The sequence below is a fragment of the Phalacrocorax carbo genome, chromosome 5 (genome assembly GCF_963921805.1).
Source record: "Phalacrocorax carbo chromosome 5, bPhaCar2.1, whole genome shotgun sequence".
NCBI lineage: Eukaryota > Metazoa > Chordata > Aves > Suliformes > Phalacrocoracidae > Phalacrocorax > Phalacrocorax carbo.
This window is the reverse complement of record NC_087517.1, coordinates 71,460,421-71,480,276: the sequence shown is the minus strand read 5'-3', so window position 1 is coordinate 71,480,276 and position 19,856 is coordinate 71,460,421. Positions and strand designations below refer to the sequence as shown.

At 56.5% G+C, this 19,856-nt stretch overlaps 1 protein-coding gene across 4 annotated transcripts in view; it reads left to right on the top strand.

The window, feature by feature from the left end:
* Positions 1-234: 234 nt before the first annotated feature.
* Positions 235-19,856, top strand: part of DNAJC17 (DnaJ heat shock protein family (Hsp40) member C17) — a 29,085-nt gene continuing 9,463 nt past the window's right edge. The window contains exons 1-8 of one of the 4 annotated variants that reach the window (XM_064453138.1): positions 241-501; positions 2,984-3,033; positions 14,126-14,195; positions 15,381-15,439; positions 16,973-17,060; positions 17,448-17,530; positions 17,981-18,077; positions 19,706-19,755. In XM_064453138.1, coding sequence (XP_064309208.1) covers positions 339-501; positions 2,984-3,033; positions 14,126-14,195; positions 15,381-15,439; positions 16,973-17,060; positions 17,448-17,530; positions 17,981-18,077; positions 19,706-19,755 — 660 coding nt within the window. In that variant the 5' untranslated portion in view covers positions 241-338. Of the gene's footprint in view, positions 502-2,983; positions 3,034-12,199; positions 12,340-14,125; positions 14,196-15,289; positions 15,440-16,972; positions 17,061-17,447; positions 17,531-17,980; positions 18,078-19,705; positions 19,756-19,856 lie in introns of those variants that run through there. The other 3 variants (XM_064453137.1, XM_064453141.1, XM_064453139.1) reach the window with 3 other exon arrangements.

Here is a 19,856-nt window from a genome sequence, read left to right as displayed (position 1 = left end):
TGCAGCGGGGCTCACAGCACCCCATAGCGCGGCCGTAGGGAGCTGCCCCCTCGGGAAAGGGCTGCCTGAGGGACACTGCCTCGAGGCCGCTGCGTCGTTACGGTTTGCTCTGGAGCTTTTTCCCTTCGAACGGCGACCCAAAGCCCAGAAGCGGCGGCCGCTCCCGCCCTGAGGTAAAGCCGGCGCCCCGCGCCCCGGCCGCCGCGGCGCAAGGCCCGACGGGAGTTGCGGCCCCGCCCCGCCCCGCCTCCAGCGGCCGCCAGGAAAGCCGAGTCCCAGGGCAGCGCGCGCTGCGCTGTGCCCGCCGGGAGCGGCCGCGGCGGCGGGGAGCGCGGTGCATGGTGGGAGATGTCGTCGAGCCGCCGGGGCGGGAGGGGGCGCGGCGGCGCGGGGAGACTCCATTTCCCGGCGGGCGGCGCGGAGGCGGCGGGCGGCGAGGCCCCGCTGCAGCTGGACTTGTACGGGCTGTTGGGGGTCGGCGAGAAGGCGTCGGAGAAGGAGGTGAGGGCCGCGGGCCGGGGGCGCTCACGGGGCGGCGGGGAGGCTCGGGCCTGGGCGGCGGTTGCTGCTGTCCGGTCGCTGAGCTGAGCTTCGGTTGCTTATGTGCCTGGGGAAGGAAAGCTCCTCCTGTGTTTCCCAAAAATCCAGTTGTTAGCGGTTGGCCTGGGTACGGTAGGTCCCCACAAGTCACCTCGCTGGTTTCGTGGCGCTGGAGTTACACGTTTCCGTTTTTTTCCTGTCGTGTAACCGGTCAGTCACGGCTAAAGGTGATTTGAGCGCCTGAGCTGGGAAAGCGACCCTGCAAGGGAAGGAAGGCTCTGAGGAAAGCTGCCGGTAAGGGAGCAAAGTTAAACTCGAAAGGAAAACTTTTCTTTTCCTCCTTAGGCTTTCCCCTCTTTTTTTGTCTGTATCAGTAAAGATCGGCGGCAGCGCAGCAGGGTAACGCTTGGAAGCTGCAGTCTGGGCATAACCAGCAATTGTCTGAGGCTGCCTGGAAATCCTGCGCGTACGGAGCACAGGACGGGGGACAGGCCAAAGGTAGTGCACGGGACTGAGATGAAAGACTTCAGGCGAGCTCGGCTTCGCTGCTGGGCTGCTCGCTGGGGGAGAAGGGTGAGAAAGGGGCAAGTTGGATGTTACGGAGCAACCCAAAACGGGACAGGTGTCCCTTAGAGTGGCAGTCCTTGATGTGGAAGACCTGAAGCAACCCAAAGGGCCTTTGTATGCAGAGCAGCGTGGCCGGAGGAGGTGAACGAGTGGGACCGAGGCTGTGAAAGCAATTTGACCTCCCCGTTTAGAGAAGCCGTATCTGAACTTGCCAGGTGGCATGGTTCCTGTGGTAGTTGTGACCGCCGCCTGGGGAGGAGAGTTAGCCCTCTCAAGGGGAGTCTTGCTTGGGCCGGAGGTGGGGTTAGGCCTGTGAGGCTGTAGCTGCCCATTTCCCTTCCGGGAGCTTGGTCCACCCGGGGGTGCCGGGCCAGCGCTTGTTCCCCTCGTTTTAGCCGAGGACTGCTTGGCAGTGGAACAGAGCAGCTCTTCTTCCTCTCCTTTCTTGCCTGCAGCCGTGTCCCTGACAGAGGGAGCTCTGGCTGTTGCAAGTGACTTAGCTCAGAAAGCTGCCCGTCTTTCTTTGAAGCGTAAAAGACACTCAACAGTCCTTCACGTTGCCAAGCTGAGCTGTTGCACGGTAAATGGTACTTCCTCCGTCCCAGAGCTAGAGCCGCAAAGAGCGCCGTGCCCCTCTGGCTAGAAAACTGCCTCGGGGAACCAGACTTGGCTTTGGCGATGGTGAGGTTTGACTGCTGCGGTACAAGGCGCCTGGAAGTAAAACTTCTGGCTTTGAAAAGCTCAGGCTCATTCAAACTATGGCTGCCTGCCCGCTAAGTGTCCTGGGTTCAAACGCCCGTCCCTGCAGTACGCTGACTGAAGAGGAGAGTTCCGCACCGAACTGGAGAACATCAGTACCCTGTGCTGCCGTACAACAACAGGGAGTTGTCATGCCTGAAGTAGCCCCCCTCTAATTCTCACGGGCTGTTCAGTAGCTGTAGTTAGTCTCCTTTGTGCAGGGGGGGGTGAAACTTTTCTAGAGTCTCAGAGGTCGCAGAACCTCATCCTGTGGTATTCCTGAACCTCGCTCCCATCCAGACGTTTCTGTAATGAATCGCCTTTCTTCATATTCTCTATCTGTGTGGGCTTAAAATACAGTTTTATGTTTCAGAAAGGTCTGTTCTTTTCAGAACTAATTAGAGTGCTGTTGAGGCGGTCAGTTCAACGGCAGGATTTAGTTCCTCGTGCTTCCTACCCCTCTCATTCTGGCAGAGGCTATAGTGTAGCATCTGTCGCTTTCTCACAGCAAAAACACTGATGGAAGAGTTTAAAAAAACCCACCAGGGATCCAGATGCAGGAACTCTTTTTGGGGCCACCAGGGTTTTCCTGGATGACTGTAAGTCAGTCAGCTCACCCTAGCCTCTCCTAACGTAATTTCACCTATCGGAATTGGGAAGGAGGCTGAGCATTTGCGTAGCATAAAACACTCTGGGATGCTTGCAACAAGAGCACATCACTGGAAAGTACTTAGTTGCAAGGCCGGAATAGATTCTTAGGCTATGCTATCCTATTTTTTTGCCTGCTCTTAATTTTTTCACACTTGTTCCCACCGACAGGACCCTCTTGCAGGGAAAAATGTTGCAGAATCTAACAGGTCTCCTGCTTGTGTTTTTACTGAGCTGTTTCTAGCCTTGATTGTGGCAAGTCTGGGCATCATAGAAGGGAAAAATGCTGACGTCCAATATTCGGTCTGTGCTACAGTTCGTGCTGGTAGTGTTGCACAAGCCTTTTGGGTCTGAACCGGTCTAGTGGAAATCCAGAAGTGTTTGCTGTTGCCATCTGTACGTTCTCGGGGTGAATTTTGTGCTAAATGGTCTTTAGCCAAGGGATTTTCACTCATGGCCTTTCAATCTTTTTTTGCTTTCCCCTCTTTAGGCAAGCAGGAAAGAAACGGAGCCGAAGGCGGAATAACTCCCAAGCTCAAGGTAAGACGTCCTTATAAAGCTGGGGTTTGGTGAAAACTGGCAGAACGCTATGCAGCTCTGGGGAACAGAAGGGAGACTTGAGCTCTGCTGAAGCGGCATGTCCCGTGGTACCGTGGAGGTGAAGCTCCTCTATCTAACGTGTGTCATGCGGGTGAACAATTCCTGTCACTGCCTTTCAAATACCCTTCCTACCTCACCCTTTTCCCTACTGCCCGGTCCAGATTTTTGAGCCTGAAATTGAGTTTTCTGTGCACTAGGCATGGGGAAACATCTGCTTATTACCCTGATACAGGCACTAGTTTGCCCCGCGGCTCAGGCACCACTCCCTGTTTTAGGTGGCGAGCGGGGGGCAGGCCCCAGCTGCACCCACTGCTGCGAGGGTGCCCAGGAGCTGCAGGGACTGGTGCTGTCGGCGCGGGACAGGCCCAGGGTCTCACTGGGGGGTGGGCTCCCCGGCCGCGCAGGACCCTGGCAGCTGTCAGGCCGCGTGGCAGGAGCTGGGGGAGAGGGGCTGCCGGCCCTGCCGCAGCTGCGGCTTCTCTGGTTCCTCTGAGAGCCTCAGCCCCCCCGAGAGCCTGAACAACATTGACCTGACCCCAGATGGAGGAGCCCCCGCAGAGCCGGGGCCCACCTGCTCCCTCAGGCTCAGGCGTGGCAGCGGCGCCTGTTCAGCCCTGAAGGTGCCCGTGGCCAGGAAAGGCCTGGTCACTTGGGATGACAGTGCCATCGCTCCGAACGTTCCCCCCTTCCTTCTTGTTCCCCCAGCTCTATATGCTGAGCATGACGCCGTGTGGTGTGGGACGTGCCTCGGTTCAGCTGGGGTCACTGTCCCGGCCGCGTGCCGGCCCAGCTGCTGTGCGCCCACAGCCCACCCGCTGGTGGGGTGGGGTGAGAAGCAGAAAAGGCCTTGACTCAGTGTAAGCCCTGCTCAGCAGGAAGGAAACCGTCCCTGGGTTATCAACCCTGCTTTCTGCACAAGTCCAAAACACAGCCCCGGATAGCTGTAATAAAGAAGAGTATCCCAGGCAAAAGCAGCACAGTCACCAAACGTATGTCTCTGCAGGGACGAGCGCCCAAGAGACCCGTCTCCAAAGGCTTCGTCCAGAATCCCTGCAGAGAAACTGGCCCTTGGTAGAAATGGCACAACGATCTTGTCTCAGGGCAGGCGGCCCACGTGGGTCCAGTGAACGAGACTGTGCAGAGTCCAAGGCCAGGATCGGCCTGGCGAATAAGGGACTTGAGGAGAAGCTACCTGAAGGTCAGTGCCTGTGTCTTGGGTTTCCCACAAAGCGCCTGTCGTGGTTTAGCCCCAGTCAGCAGCCAAGCACCACGCAGCCGCTCGCTCGCGCCTCCCTGGTGGGATGGGGGAGAGAATCAGAAGAGTAAAAGTGAGGCAAGTCATGGGTTGAGATAAAGACAGTTGAATAGGTAAAGCAAAAGCTGCGCGCGGAAGCAAAGCAAAACAGGGAATTCATTCACTCCTCCCCACCCACGGGCAGGCAGGCGCTCAGCCATCTCCAGGACAGCAGGGCTCCATCACGCGTAACGGTTACTTGGGAAGACAAACGCCATCGCTCCAAATGTCCCCCCTTCCTCCTCCTTCCCCCAGCTTTATATACTGAGCATGACGTCGCATGGTACGGGATATCCCATTGGTCAGTTTGGGTCAGCTGTCCCGGCTGTGTCCCCTCCCAGTTTCTTGTGCACCCGGCAGAGCACGGGGAGCTGAAAAGGTCCTTGACCGGTGTAAGCGCTACTTAGCAACAACTAAAACATCTCCGCATTATTACCGCTGTTTCCAGCAAAACTCCAAAACGCAGCCCCATACTAGCTGCTACAAAGAAATTTAACTCTACCCCAGCTGAAAGCAGGAGAGCGCCACACCTTTGGCCCTAACCGGCAGGGCTACGGCGAACACTGGAACGCTTTTCCCTGCCACTTGGAAACACTGGTTACTCTCGGCACGCTGCACCCAAGGCTCCTTTTCTTTTTCGTGATTCTCAAACACCGGGTCATTTTCATTTCTACGCATCGGACTTTCCCCAGAAGCGTGTCTTCCTTTCCTCTCCTCTCCTCTCCTTTCCTGGCTTGAAGAAGGCACTGGCGCTGCAGTTCCGTTAAGGGCTGTGTCGCAGGCGGGGCTCTGGGGAGGAAGGGCTTTATGGAGGAGTCTCCCTTGCGCTGCTCCCCTCGGCAGACACAAAGCCAGGAGGCCTCAAGGCCCCAGGCATGAAGAGAACCGACAGAGAACCTCAGCTCGCCCGCTCAGCCTTCCCCGTCTGCTGCCGTCGCACCCGGCACTCCCTGGCACGGGTCCCTCTGCTCCTGCGCTCAGCCCAGGCTCGTGGGGACTCCAGTCCCTTCTCAGCAGTACCCAGTGACGGGACTGGACACAACGGGCACAAGGTGAAACAAAGGAAGCTCTCGCTAGCTGTGGTAGAGAACGTGTTTATTTGGAGGGAGGGCAAGCCCTGGAACAGGTTGCCCGGCGGGGTTCTGCAGGCTCCATCCCTCGAGGTCGTCAAAGCCTGACCGGGCGCAGCCCTGGGCAGCCTGCTCTGGCTGGCCCTGCTGGAGCAGCGGCTGGGACGAGATGGTCTCCGGAGGTCCCTTTCCAGTCTCTGATTTGCCACAAGCGGAGACGCCAGGACAGCTTTCTGCGTGGATTTCATTCCTCAGCAGGAGCAGCGGGGCTGGCTCCATCCTGCTGGCTGCCGCTGCCAGAGTCAGAGCCAACCCAGGCGGCGACTGTCCCACCGCCACCGTCCGTCCACGTGCCCCTCGGCAGCAGCACAGGCACCGCCTCGAGGGCCTTGTGTGTCCCCGGGCGGGCTGCGCTGCCTCGGTAGGCGACGGTCAGAGGGCGAGTGTTGCGTTTCCCTTGTTGGTCGGGTGTGCCAGCAGCTCTGCGCCGGCAGGGCTGCGGGGCCTCTGCCCGCCTCGGCCCCGTGCTGCACGCCCTTCTCCGGGGGAGTCCTGGCCTCTGCGCTGGCTGCACTCTCTTCTCCTGGCATAGGCTGGGACTCCTGTTCAGGGCTTAGACCTGAACAATCTTCTCAGTCCCTCCTCCTTTCCCGCTCCCAGCGTGGTCGGCCCCCAGTGCTGCGGGATCTCCGTCGGGATCGGGTCCTCCCTGCGGGGGCTGGGACGTCCCGCTGGGGCCTTGGAGCTCGGCCGTTGTCAGGATCCCTGCTCCTCCACCGCCTCTGCCTGGTAGAGGAGTCACGGCGTGTGGGGCCTGGGTGCCTCCTGTTGGCCTCCTGGCCTCGCCTGGGGGACCTGCTCCGTTGCCTCTCCCAGGGCCGGGGACGCTCCCTGTCCCTGCTGGGCCACCGCTGCCTGCTGCGGTGGGCCGGTGACTGCTCCCGCCGAGGTTGTGCCCTGGCGCTGCGGGACCTGCGGCGGGATCGGCTCCTGGTTGCGTGCCGGTCCCTGGAGGAGTGCCTGCGTGCCCGCTGGCGGTGCTCGCTCCTGCCCGAGGAGGCTGGGACGTTCTGCTCGGGCCTTGGAGCTCGGCCCTCGTCGCGAGCAGCGTCCGAAGCCCTGCTCTGCCGCCGCCTCCTGCTTCCTGAGGAGTCGGGCTGATGCCGTTGGTGGTCACGGTGGTGCCGCCTCGGGGACCTGCTTCGGCTCCTCTCTGGGGCCCTGGCGTGGCCACCGCCGTGCTCTCTTCTGGCAGAGCTGCGGTGCTGGCGGCCTGAGGAACGCTGCCGCCTGCTTTCTGCAGAGCGGCGTCTGTACCTCCGTCTGTTGTTGGGTGCGATGATGTGCACCTCGTGGTTGTTGGCTCCCAACTTGTGGAAGATGTGGTGAACAGACTGCCGGCAGTTTGGGCACACGGCTTGTCTGCGGGTCCACTCCCAAATGCAGGGGAAACAGAATTGGTGCCCGCACCAGCTCACGGAGGCTTCGTTGGTGACGGTGTCCTGGCAGATTGTGCAGAATGGCTCCTCAGAGGCACCCAGCGGCGCGGCCTGGGGCACCTGGCTGGTGCTGGGAGCAGGGGAAGAGGTGCCCTGCTCGGCCAAGTCCTCCTCCTCTGACGCCATCTCGCGCTGCAAACGACAGAGAGAGAAAGCTCACGACCTGCCCTGGAAGCAGCAAAGCTGATGAAGACGAGCGCTGAAGAGGTGCCTGTTCTGCCTCGGGGCTGTGCTTGTGGTGCCACAAGCGGCAGGGACCGTCCTGGAGCAGATGAGTGACACCAGGGGCATCTCAGCGTGCTCCTGCTCTCCGGGCAGGGCGGTGACTGACCTCTCGGAGACGTGCAGGCAGGAATTGGGAAGGCAGGCCAGCGGTTCGTGGCCTCTCTGCAAGGGCAGGAGGAGGGTGGGGGTGCGGCAGGTCGGGATCAGCGCCCCGGGTCCTGCTGTCGTCCCCGTCCAGCAGATCCTGTCTGCGCCCTGGGCAGGGAACTCGCGGGATGGGGGTCCTTTGTCCCCCCACCTGCAGACGTCTGTCCCCAAGGCTCGAGAACAGCACTGTGGCCCTTCAGAGCTGCCCCACGCCTTAAAGTGAGCGATGTCGCGGGAGTCAAGGTGACTCTCTGGTGACATCACAGAGCTTTTGGGAACCACGGCGAGAGGACACAGGCCCGGTGTTGGGGGGAACAAAAAGCCCCCTTTGGTAAGCGTACTGTGTCCGTCGCTGGGTCCCCAGTGCAGGGGGGATGTGGCCATACTGGAGAGAGTCCAACGAGGGCCCCAAGCACGGTGAAGGGACGGGAGCGCCTCTCCTATGAGGAAAGGCACAGAGACCTGGTGGTCGATGGAGCTTACACGCCTCGGTGGCACACAGGCTCTGACCTTCCTATAGTTTTCCCTCTATGCTGTTATTTACGTGAGTGATTCAGAAAAGAAGGGACAGGGTAGGGGAAGGGGAAAGGGAAAGCAAAAGGGTAGGGGCAAGGGAAAAGAGAAGAGGAAGGGGAAGGTACGATAAGTGCAGTTGGCAGGGAGCTACAAGGATCATCCAGTCTAGCAGCCTTGACCGCTTTTGGGCGACCAAAAGTTGAGTACGTTGCACCAAAGGCTCCTCTGCTCTTTCTTGTTTCTCTAACTTGTGATCAAACCTGTGCCCTTGTCCGGGCAGGGCGGTGACTGACCTCTCGGAGACGTGCAGGCAGGAATTGGGAAGGCAGGCCAGCGGTTCGTGGCCTCTCTGCAAGGGCAGGAGAAGGGTGGGGGTGCGGCAGGTCGGGATCAGCGCCCCGGGTCCCGCTGTCGTCCCCGTCCAGCAGATCCTGTCTGCGCCCTGGGCAGGGAACTCGCGGGATGGGGGTCCTTTGTCCCCCCACCTGCAGACGTCTGTCCCCAAGGCTCGAGAACAGCACTGTGGCCCTTCAGAGCTGCCCCACGCCTTAAAGTGAGCGATGTCGCGGGAGTCAAGGTGACTCTCTGGTGACATCACAGAGCTTTTGGGAACCACGGCGAGAGGACACAGGCGCGGTGTTGGGGGGAACAAAAAGCCCCCTTTGGTAAGCGTACTGTGTCCGTCGCTGGGTCCCCAGTGCAGGGGGGATGTGGCCATACTGGAGAGAGTCCAACGAGGGCCCCAAGCACGGTGAAGGGACGGGAGCGCCTCTCCTATGAGGAAAGGCACAGAGACCTGGTGGTCGATGGAGCTTACACGCCTCGGTGGCACACAGGCTCTGACCTTCCTATAGTTTTCCCTCTATGCTGTTATTTACGTGAGTGATTCAGAAAAGAAGGGACAGGGTAGGGGAAGGGGAAAGGGAAAGCGAAAGGGTAGGGGCAAGGGAAAAGAGAAGAGGAAGGGGAAGGTACGATAAGTGCAGTTGGCAGGGAGCTACAAGGACCATCCAGTCTAGCAGCCTTGACCGCTTTTGGGCGACCAAAAGTTGAGTACGTTGCACCAAAGGCTCCTCTGCTCTTTCTTGTTTCTCTAACTTGTGATCAAACCTGTGCCCTTGTCCGGGCAGGGCGGTGACTGACCTCTCGGAGACGTGCAGGCAGGAATTGGGAAGGCAGGCCAGCGGTTCGTGGCCTCTCTGCAAGGGCAGGAGAAGGGTGGGGGTGCGGCAGGTCGGGATCAGCGCCCCGGGTCCCGCTGTCGTCCCCGTCCAGCAGATCCTGTCTGCGCCCTGGGCAGGGAACTCGCGGGATGGGGGTCCTTTGTCCCCCCACCTGCAGACGTCTGTCCCCAAGGCTCGAGAACAGCACTGTGGCCCTTCAGGGCTGCCCCACGCCTTAAAGTGAGCGATGTCGCGGGAGTCAAGGTGACTCTCTGGTGACATCACAGAGCTTTTGGGAAGCACGGCGAGAGGACACAGGCGCGGTGTTGGGGGGAACAAAAAGCCCCCTTTGGTAAGCGTACTGTGTCCGTCGCTGGGTCCCCAGTGCAGGGGGGATGTGGCCATACTGGAGAGAGTCCAACGAGGGCCCCAAGCACGGTGAAGGGACGGGAGCGCCTCTCCTATGAGGAAAGGCACAGAGACCTGGTGGTCGATGGAGCTTACACGCCTCGGTGGCACACAGGCTCTGACCTTCCTATAGTTTTCCCTCTATGCTGTTATTTACGTGAGTGATTCAGAAAAGAAGGGACAGGGTAGGGGAAGGGGAAAGGGAAAGCGAAAGGGTAGGGGCAAGGGAAAAGAGAAGAGGAAGGGGAAGGTACGATAAGTGCAGTTGGCAGGGAGCTACAAGGATCATCCAGTCTAGCAGCCTTGACCGCTTTTGGGCGACCAAAAGTTGAGTACGTTGCACCAAAGGCTCCTCTGCTCTTTCTTGTTTCTCTAACTTGTGATCAAACCTGTGCCCTTGTCCGGGCAGGGCGGTGACTGACCTCTCGGAGACGTGCAGGCAGGAATTGGGAAGGCAGGCCAGCGGTTCGTGGCCTCTCTGCAAGGGCAGGAGGAGGGTGGGGGTGCGGCAGGTCGGGATCAGCGCCCCGGGTCCTGCTGTCGTCCCCGTCCAGCAGATCCTGTCTGCGCCCTGGGCAGGGAACTCGCGGGATGGGGGTCCTTTGTCCCCCCACCTGCAGACGTCTGTCCCCAAGGCTCGAGAACAGCACTGTGGCCCTTCAGGGCTGCCCCACGCCTTAAAGTGAGCGATGTCGCGGGAGTCAAGGTGACTCTCTGGTGACATCACAGAGCTTTTGGGAACCACGGCGAGAGGACACAGGCGCGGTGTTGGGGGGAACAAAAAGCCCCCTTTGGTAAGCGTACTGTGTCCGTCGCTGGGTCCCCAGTGCAGGGGGGATGTGGCCATACTGGAGAGTCCGAGGGCCCCAAGCACGGTGAAGGGACGGGAGCGCCTCTCCTATGAGGAAAGGCACAGAGACCTGGTGGTCGATGGAGCTTACACGCCTCGGTGGCACACAGGCTCCGAGCCTCGCATAGTTTTCCTCTATTCACGAGGCTGATCTAGAAGAGAAGGGAATGGAAGAGGAGAGAAGAGAGCGGTTGGAAGGGACCTACAGGGATCATCCGTTCCAGCTGCCTGACCACTTCAGGGCGACCAAAAGTTAATTACGTTGTTCCGAAAGCTCCTTGTTTTTTCTTGTTTCTTAAACTTATGGTGCAACCTCTGCCCTTCTTCGGGCAGGACAGTGGCTGACCTCTCGGAGACGTGCAGGCAGGAATCGGGGAGGCAGGCCAGCGGTTTGTGGCCTCTCCACAGTGGAGCCCCATCTGGTGCGCAGCAGCGTGCGCAAAGCCGTGGGGCCCCTGCCCTGGGCGGCTGCGGTACGGAGCTGGTGCCCGCGTTGGGGGCGAGCAGTGTCCCGGTGTGATGCGGGGCTGTGTCTTCGCAGAGGTGTCCCCACCCCCAGGGCTGTGATCTCATTGCAGCGTCCCTGTAATGCACAGGCCACCACCCTGCAAGACCGAGTGTGTCTGTAACGGGTTCTGGCCGTGAGCGACAGCAGCTGCCTCCTGGGCCTCGTTGTCCTGGGCCCGGCTGCTGGGGCCGTCCTGCTCGCCCCCAGCCGGGGTGCCTGGGTGCATCCCCAGGGCAGGGCTGGGCCCCTTGGAGCGGCCTGGCCCCAGCACAGGAGAGTCCCTGGGCGCCCCGCTGTCCCCCCCAGCCCCGCGGCTCAGGCTTTTAAGGTAGCGCTCGCATTCCCATCAGTGGCGCCAAAATGCAAGGGGCATATGTACAAGGTGGCTGTCTCGAATACAATTTCCAATTACGTATTTTTCCAGTGGGTAAAAGCCTGCTGGCTGCCTATCACAGGTCCGTTGAATTCAGTATGCAGTAAAGAAGGTGTAAGCGTTCCCACAATAAACTGGAATCCATTTTGTGTGAATAATCTCATTTCTGATTGCCTCGGTGGTGTTTTAAGAGAACGCAGGCACTCAGTTGCTGCCTAGACTTTAGCCTGCGCTGGCTGAGAGCATTGCCAAGCCTCTGCCCGGTAGCAGACCACGGCTTCTTTGGTTGTGTGACGCTGCCGGGTCAGGAGGCCTCTCTCAGATATCCACCTTGCTGGATTCACCTGGACTCAGTTTTCTTGCCCGTCTCCCCCAGCAGTTACTTGTTGCTGCTGATCGGGGTCAGCGGTAGGAAGGCGCTTAGCCTTCAGCCCCCAGCACGCAACTCCTGCTGGGGGATGCGAATAAAGTTTGGGGAGAGTTCCTTCCCCTGCGTATTGGATTAAACGGGTGGGGCTTTTTCTAGCGTGTCCCCTACTTTATTCGAAGCTGTGCAGACAGTGCAGGTGTGTTGAAGAGACCGCCAAACAGGAGGGATGGGAGGGGTTTCCCCAGGAGCTGTGCCCTGGGCTGAGCAGGCGCACGTTGGGGGTGTTCTGGGGGAGGGTCTGCAGCGGGGCTCACAGCACCCCATAGCGCGGCCGTAGGGAGCTGCCCCCTCGGGAAAGGGCTGCCTGAGGGACACTGCCTCGAGGCCGCTGCGTCGTTACGGTTTGCTCTGGAGCTTTTTCCCTTCGAACGGCGACCCAAAGCCCAGAAGCGGCGGCCGCTCCCGCCCTGAGGTAAAGCCGGCGCCCCGCGCCCCGGCCGCCGCGGCGCAAGGCCCGACGGGAGTTGCGGCCCCGCCCCGCCCCGCCTCCAGCGGCCGCCAGGAAAGCCGAGTCCCAGGGCAGCGCGCGCTGCGCTGTGCCCGCCGGGAGCGGCCGCGGCGGCGGGGAGCGCGGTGCATGGTGGGAGATGTCGTCGAGCCGCCGGGGCGGGAGGGGGCGCGGCGGCGCGGGGAGACTCCATTTCCCGGCGGGCGGCGCGGAGGCGGCGGGCGGGGAGGCGGCGAGATGGCGGGCGGCGAGGCCCCGCTGCAGCTGGACTTGTACGGGCTGTTGGGGGTCGGCGAGAAGGCGTCGGAGAAGGAGGTGAGGGCCGCGGGCCGGGGGCGCTCACGGGGCGGCGGGGAGGCTCGGGCCTGGGCGGCGGTTGCTGCTGTCCGGTCGCTGAGCTGAGCTTCGGTTGCTTATGTGCCTGGGGAAGGAAAGCTCCTCCTGTGTTTCCCAAAAATCCAGTTGTTAGCGGTTGGCCTGGGTACGGTAGGTCCCCACGAGTCACCTCGCTGGTTTCGTGGCGCTGGAGTTACACGTTTCCGTTTTTTTCCTGTCGTGTAACCGGTCAGTCACGGCTAAAGGTGATTTGAGCGCCTGAGCTGGGAAAGCGACCCTGCAAGGGAAGGAAGGCTCTGAGGAAAGCTGCCGGTAAGGGAGCAAAGTTAAACTCGAAAGGAAAACTTTTCTTTTCCTCCTTAGGCTTTCCCCTCTTTTTTTGTCTGTATCAGTAAAGATCGGCGGCAGCGCAGCAGGGTAACGCTTGGAAGCTGCAGTCTGGGCATAACCAGCAATTGCCTGAGGCTGCCTGGAAATCCTGCGCGTACGGAGCACAGGACGGGGGACAGGCCAAAGGTAGTGCACGGGACTGAGATGAAAGACTTCAGGCGAGCTCGGCTTCGCTGCTGGGCTGCTCGCTGGGGGAGAAGGGTGAGAAAGGGGCAAGTTGGATGTTACGGAGCAACCCAAAACGGGACAGGTGTCCCTTAGAGTGGCAGTCCTTGATGTGGAAGACCTGAAGCAACCCAAAGGGCCTTTGTATGCAGAGCAGCGTGGCCGGAGGAGGTGAACGAGTGGGACCGAGGCTGTGAAAGCAATTTGACCTCCCCGTTTAGAGAAGCCGTATCTGAACTTGCCAGGTGGCATGGTTCCTGTGGTAGTTGTGACCGCCGCCTGGGGAGGAGAGTTAGCCCTCTCAAGGGGAGTCTTGCTTGGGCCGGAGGTGGGGTTAGGCCTGTGAGGCTGTAGCTGCCCATTTCCCTTCCGGGAGCTTGGTCCACCCGGGGGTGCCGGGCCAGCGCTTGTTCCCCTCGTTTTAGCCGAGGACTGCTTGGCAGTGGAACAGAGCAGCTCTTCTTCCTCTCCTTTCTTGCCTGCAGCCGTGTCCCTGACAGAGGGAGCTCTGGCTGTTGCAAGTGACTTAGCTCAGAAAGCTGCCCGTCTTTCTTTGAAGCGTAAAAGACACTAAACAGTCCTTCACGTTGCCAAGCTGAGCTGTTGCACGGTAAATGGTACTTCCTCCGTCCCAGAGCCAGAGCCGCAAAGAGCGCCGTGCCCCTCTGGCTAGAAAACTGCCTCGGGGAACCAGACTTGGCTTTGGCGATGGTGAGGTTTGACTGCTGCGGTACAAGGCACCTGGAAGTAAAACTTCTGGCTTTGAAAAGCTCAGGCTCATTCAAACTATGGCTGCCTGCCCGCTAAGTGTCTTTTGTACGCTGACTGAAGAGGAGAGGTCGCTGCATTGAGGTTGAAAACTGAGCTTTTTTGGAGGCCTCTTGCTATTGGGACAGGCTGGGTTACCTTTCGGGGTGGGGTGGGGGTGGTAAAGGAGCTGGTAATGGTAATTAGCACTTCAAAAATGGTCTTTATTTTCTGTCAGGCCTAGGGGGGTATCTAATGGTGCAAATGAATGCTGGTTCGACCACAGCCTTCTGCTTCTGACAGGGAGGGGTGTTTAAGTTAAGCAAAAGCAACACCCAAAGAAACCCTCTGAATAGTAATTTTTTGTTTGTGCAGTGTTTTGGTTGGGGTTTTTTTCTAAATTGCTTTTCTCGACACAGGCTGAAGAACACCAACCAGTAAATCTCAGTTCTGGCTCTTGCAGGTTAAGAAAGCGTACCGGCAGAAGGCCCTGACTTGTCACCCAGATAAGAACCCGGACGATCCCAGAGCGGGTAAGTTGGGGCTGTGCAGACACCAACAACTCCTCATGTTTGTTTTCACACGTGCAGGCTCCTGGAAGAGGCTCTGCTGAACTGCGGGTCTGGCTTTGTCCGTAATTAAGGGAACGCCTGGGTATATGTTATGTGAAGTATATGTACGCAGGACTAAGAGTTATTTTCCTCGCTATTAGAGCTCTGCTTTTTAGGGTTGAATGCATACACGTTGGGGTTAGAAACACGAGCGTTAAGTCAGTGCTGGAATTACATTTGCACCTGTCAGGATCTTCCCACACGGTACCTGAATCCCAGACCTTTGGCCCTGCTGACCCAGTGTTTACTGGCTGGTCGTTATTTTAATTCCTACTCCTCGCAGTCGAAACTGCAACAGCAGTCTCAGAAATGATATTACCTATGGGCAATGCCCGTTTTTTGCCTGAGGCCCTGACTCTCTGGAAGCGAGCGTGCCTAAACTGTTAGCAAGGTCTGGTTTCCGCAGCTTCTGTCTTGAAGTTTTGTAGCTACAGGGTGGCAGGGAAGAGCAGCGGCAACCAGGAGGACGCTGTTCATCAGGACACCTCCAAATAAGCATTGTTCTGTGTCTTGCGTTTCCCAGTTTGATGGGCTACACAGATTGCAGATTTGTACCTGTGGCACAGAGAACTTTTCCACCAGGAGCAAGAAGTAGATTTGAGCAGGAGTGAGGGGAGAGCTGGGGGCTTTATCTGCAGAAGCTTGAGAAAGCGGTTTGAAGCGTGTGGGGAGGCCTCCTGCTCCTATGTGTAACCTTCCAGGAAGAGGGTCAGCATGCAAAAATGTCAAACGCAAAGTTTGAGCCTCAGGCTGAAAAGCTGTTAGTGTGGAAGGGAGGACTTGTTTGTAGCTGTATTTCAGGCTGTCTGCAGGTTGAGGAGCACGCTTCTGTAGACAGGTTCTGTAGAAGTCACGTTTTCAAGATTTCCGTTAAAATGAAACGGCCCCAGCTTTTGTTTCTTAGTTGGCACTGAAGTTTATGTGACAAAAGTTGTCCTTTGAGTTGAGGCGATCCTGGCTACAGGCTGGCTTACAAATGCTTTGGAAAGATGATTCTTCTTTCTGGTGTTCTGCAGGTCTCTTCCGTAGGGGGTTGTCTCTTCTGGTTCACCTGCAGGCCAGTAGCACGGTGTTGTGCATCTCACCCTCTTTTCTTCTAATTCCCAGCGGAAGTCTTCCACCGGCTGTCTCAGGCCTTAGCCGTGCTAACAGACGCAGCAGCAAGGGTAAGGATGCGTCCCTTGGTGATGCTGGGCTTGCGTGGTGGTACTCTCTGCAAGCGTGCTGGAGAAGTGCTGGAAACTCTTCCTGTCTGTCCTGCTCTCTGCTCTGGTTGGGAGTTCAGGAACGCCGGTCTCGTCTGTGGTTCCCTGTAGTTGTCCGTGACGTGAAATAGTAGGTGCCAGCTAAGAACTTGGACAAACGTTCTTTTTCCGATTCGCTGTGCTGGGAGTAGCTCTGGCCATTTGCTGCACGGGTGAGAGAGTGTCTTTAATGATGCGTCAGACCGGGGCATACCCCGTGTCAAAAACCAGGCAAAAAGCACCGTTGATTCAGGGAGGCGTTAAATTCCCGTGGCAACGGTGCATTTGCAGTTGCCTTGAAGCCAAGGTCTGACAAATAATACCTAGATGTGATTGCAAAGGCTCAGAGCCTTTCTTTCCATGGGGCACAAGAGACTTGTAAACTGAAAAGCTGAATCATAGTCGTGATCTCTGCCCTTTTGCTGCACGAGCTTTGCAGGCTGCCAGGTCTAGCTTGGACTCTCCTCTTGCTGTGAGGAGGTGGTTGAGTGCCTGCTGCTCAAGGCCTGAAAGTAATCTAGGCGTGTGAAGGGAAGAAGGGAAGGCGTAAAAACAAAATAAAAATGAGCAAGTAACTCTATCCAGAAAAGCTCAGGAGAGAAGGCGTATTAAAATTTTAGAGGATAGGGTTTAAAACCATGAAATAACTCTCCTCTTTTCAAACGCTGGCAAAGCTTGTAACCTCCCCTCCGAGGGGCAATTAAGCTTTTGGCATTCAAACACTTTTGGGCTTCTACATTTTAAAGGGAAAAAAAGTGTTTAGCAAACCCTTCCTGCGCAGGAAGGAAAAAGATCAGCTTGTCTAGTTTATTAAACAAGAGCAGTGCTTTCCTTAACAACTATTCTAAAAGGAATATTTGAGAATTTGTGCCGGGTTATGTTTTACCTACTATAGAAAGGTTCTGTGTGGGTTGATGAACAGATTATCAACTGTTGAAACAGGTGGCAGTGAAATTGCCAGTGTACCCCAGTTCTTAAGTCTCTAGTGCAAAATGAATACTGATGTGTTATTGCTGCTGATGAGTTCTGATGCCCTTTGACCTAATACCTTCATGTGAGTCAGATATCTGTCTTGTGAACAAATCTTTCGTATAAAATGGACCTTTTTAATGTAAAACTTAGCTCTAAGCTTCTAAAGCTACTTTTGGCATGTTCAGGAAACCAAAATATTCTTCCCACCTCTGAAGAGGGGTCAGACTTTCTCTCCAATGCACTTTGAAGTTATTGCTGCGCTTCCTCACCCTTTTGGGCCCCATCTGGAGATCCTTGGGCCCCTTCTCATGTTTTCAGGGTATTTGTGTTAACTTCCAACACTTTTAGGAGGAATGCAAGTGAGAAGCAGGAAATGCTTCACCTCTGCGTAGTGTTTCAATATCTGATCTTGCCTTTATTCACTGCTTTCCGTTTTCTCTCTTCTTTATATAGCTTCACACTATTGTGTTGGTCCTTTGACAGGCGGCGTATGACAAAGTGAGAGAGGCTAAGAAGAAAGCTGCGGAAAGGACAGAAAAACTTGATGAGAAGCGAAAGAAAGTGAAGCTTGGTAATAAAGTCAAAACTTCATTGTCTCTTGGCTTGAAGTGGTCGTTAGCTGGGAGTTTGCATTTCTCCTACCGCAGGAATTCACCGCTGATTAATCTGTTGTGCATTTGGGATGGCTGTGGTTTCTTTATGCCCAGTACAGTATAGCAGCCATCTGAAATCTCTTGCCAGAGTCATAGCTGGGGATGGTTCTGCTCTGGGAAGGAATTAGGTGATTTGACTATTAAGGCAGCTGATACTTTGATGTGCCTGGGCAGGGGAGAGGCGGCAGAGGTATCAGGACTTCACTTTGAAACTGGTGTGGGTGCAGCCAAGTTTGTGATCTTTCCATCCGCCTCTGGTCAGCAGTGAAAATTCTCATTGGATTGTTTTCATTTTATTTCTGCAGACCTTGAAGCCAGAGAACGAGAAGCCCAGGCCCGCGAGAGTGAAGAGGAGGAGATCAGGATAACGAGAACATTAGAACAAGAAGTAATGATAAATCCCTAGATTTCTCTGCTTCTTTTGAGAAGAATTGCTGAAAGTCGTTACAGTCGTTATGAAAAGCATGTGATGCGAGGCAGTAAATGGATGTATAGCAGTCCTTTTGGATTAACGGGGTCTGTGAAAGAGTGGCCTGTAGAAGGGATCCAGTCTGGCAAATGTGTCAGTCTCGGGGTTCATGTTTTGCCTGCCCTTGCCCTTTTGCGTAGCAGGCGGTATCAACAGCTCATTGGTTTTACGCTGGCTGACGGGGCCTGTGTCACTAGGAACGCGAGGGCTCCAATTTTACGAGCGCTGGAGCCGTCACAGGGGAAGTGGCAGGAGGTTGCCCCAGGAGATGGGCGTAAGGCAAAAGCTCTCCTTGGTGGTCTTTAGGTGGCGTGGGCCAGCTGTGGAACTGTGCCCTGAGATACCTGTGCTGTCTTACCTCTGCCGTAGATAATACGCCTGCGTGAAGAAGGCTCCCGTCAGCTTCAGGAGCAGCAGAGGCTCATTGAAGAACAGATCCGGCTTGAAAGAGAGCAGCATGTCCAAGGTGAGAGCAGACGGGACTGGAGCCCTCGGCCAAACTACGTGCACGCGGGACTCCAACTCTTCCGCAGACAGAGCTCACGCGCAGGTGCAGCCTTCTGACTGGGGCACGGTGCCGTAGACAGGATCCTGCTTGTGCGGGGATCAGTCGAGAGTAGTACTTCTGTGGGGTTGCTTTCTTCTACGTGGCATCGTGCTGCTCTTGTGCACATTGCCGCTCCTTTTCAATAAGTATTGTAAAGCACTGAATCTAGATCGCCTGATGTGGAGCCCCACAGTTGTGCTGGAGGGAGCCTGAAGTCTTGCTCATCCGTCAGTGAAAGCCGTCAGTGTTGCAGGCGCAAAGTAGGGAGTGGTTCAAGTTTGGAAAAAAAGAAAAAACCCCAAAAAACTACGTCTGTGTCCCTCTGAAAGGTCTGAGTACCTATCGCCCAAAAGAGACTTGGCGTGGAGAATAGAGTTTTGTATAGTCTATGATTGCTGAGGCTTTCCTTCCTGGAACTGGATTTCTCGTGTTCCTTGGGCGTACCCAGGCTTCATCCCAGGTTGGTACAAAGACCAGCAACAAATCTGTCGGGAGACGAGCACCGCACCGAACTGGAGAACATCAGTACCCTGTGCTGCCGTACAGCAATAGGGAGTTGTCATGCCTGAAGTAGCCCCCCTCTAATTCTCACGGGCTGTTCAGTAGCTGTAGTTAGTCTCCTTCGTGCGGGGGGGGGTGAAACTTTTCCAGAGTCTCAGAGGTCGCAGAACCTCATCCTGTGGTATTCCTGAACCTCGCTCCCATCCAGACGTTTCTGTAATGAATCGCCTTTCTTCATATTCTCTATCTGTGTGGGCTTAAAATACAGTTTTATGTTTCAGAAAGGTCTGTTCTTTTCAGAACTAATTAGAGTGCTGTTGAGGCGGTCAGTTCAACGGCAGGATTTAGTTCCTCGTGCTTCCTACCCCTCTCATTCTGGCAGAGGCTATAGTGTAGCATCTGTCGCTTTCTCACAGCAAAAACACTGATGGAAGAGTTTAAAAAAACCCACCAGGGATCCAGATGCAGGAACTCTTTTTGGGGCCACCAGAGTTTTCCTGGATGACTGTAAGTCAGTCAGCTCACCCTAGCCTCTCCTAACGTAATTTCACCTATTGGAATTGGGAAGGAGGCTGAGCATTTGCATAGCATAAAACACTCTGGGATCCTTGCAACAGGAGCACATCACTGGAAAGTACTTAGTTGCAAGGCCGGAATAGATTCTTAGGCTATGCTATCCTAATTTTTTGCCTGCCCTTAATTTTTCCACACTTGTTCCCACCGACAGGACCCTCTTGCAGGGAAAAATGTTGCAGAATCTAACAGGTCTCCTGCTTGTGTTTTTACTGAGCTGTTTCTAGCCTTGATTGTGGCAAGTCTGGGCATCGTAGAAGGGAAAAATGCTGATGTCCAATATTCGGTCTGTGCTACAGTTCGTGCTGGTAGTGTTGCACAAGCCTTTTGGGTCTGAACCGGTCTAGTGGAAATCCAGAAGTGTTTGCTGTTGCCATCTGTACGTTCTCGGGGTGAATTTTGTGCTAAATGGTCTTTAGCCAAGGGATTTTCACTCATGGCCTTTCAATCTTTTTTTGCTTTCCCCTCTTTAGGCAAGCAGGAAAGAAACGGAGCCGAAGGCGGAATAACTCCCAAGCTCAAGGTAAGACGTCCTTATAAAGCTGGGGTTTGGTGAAAACTGGCAGAACGCTATGCAGCTCTGGGGAACAGAAGGGAGACTTGAGCTCTGCTGAAGCGGCATGT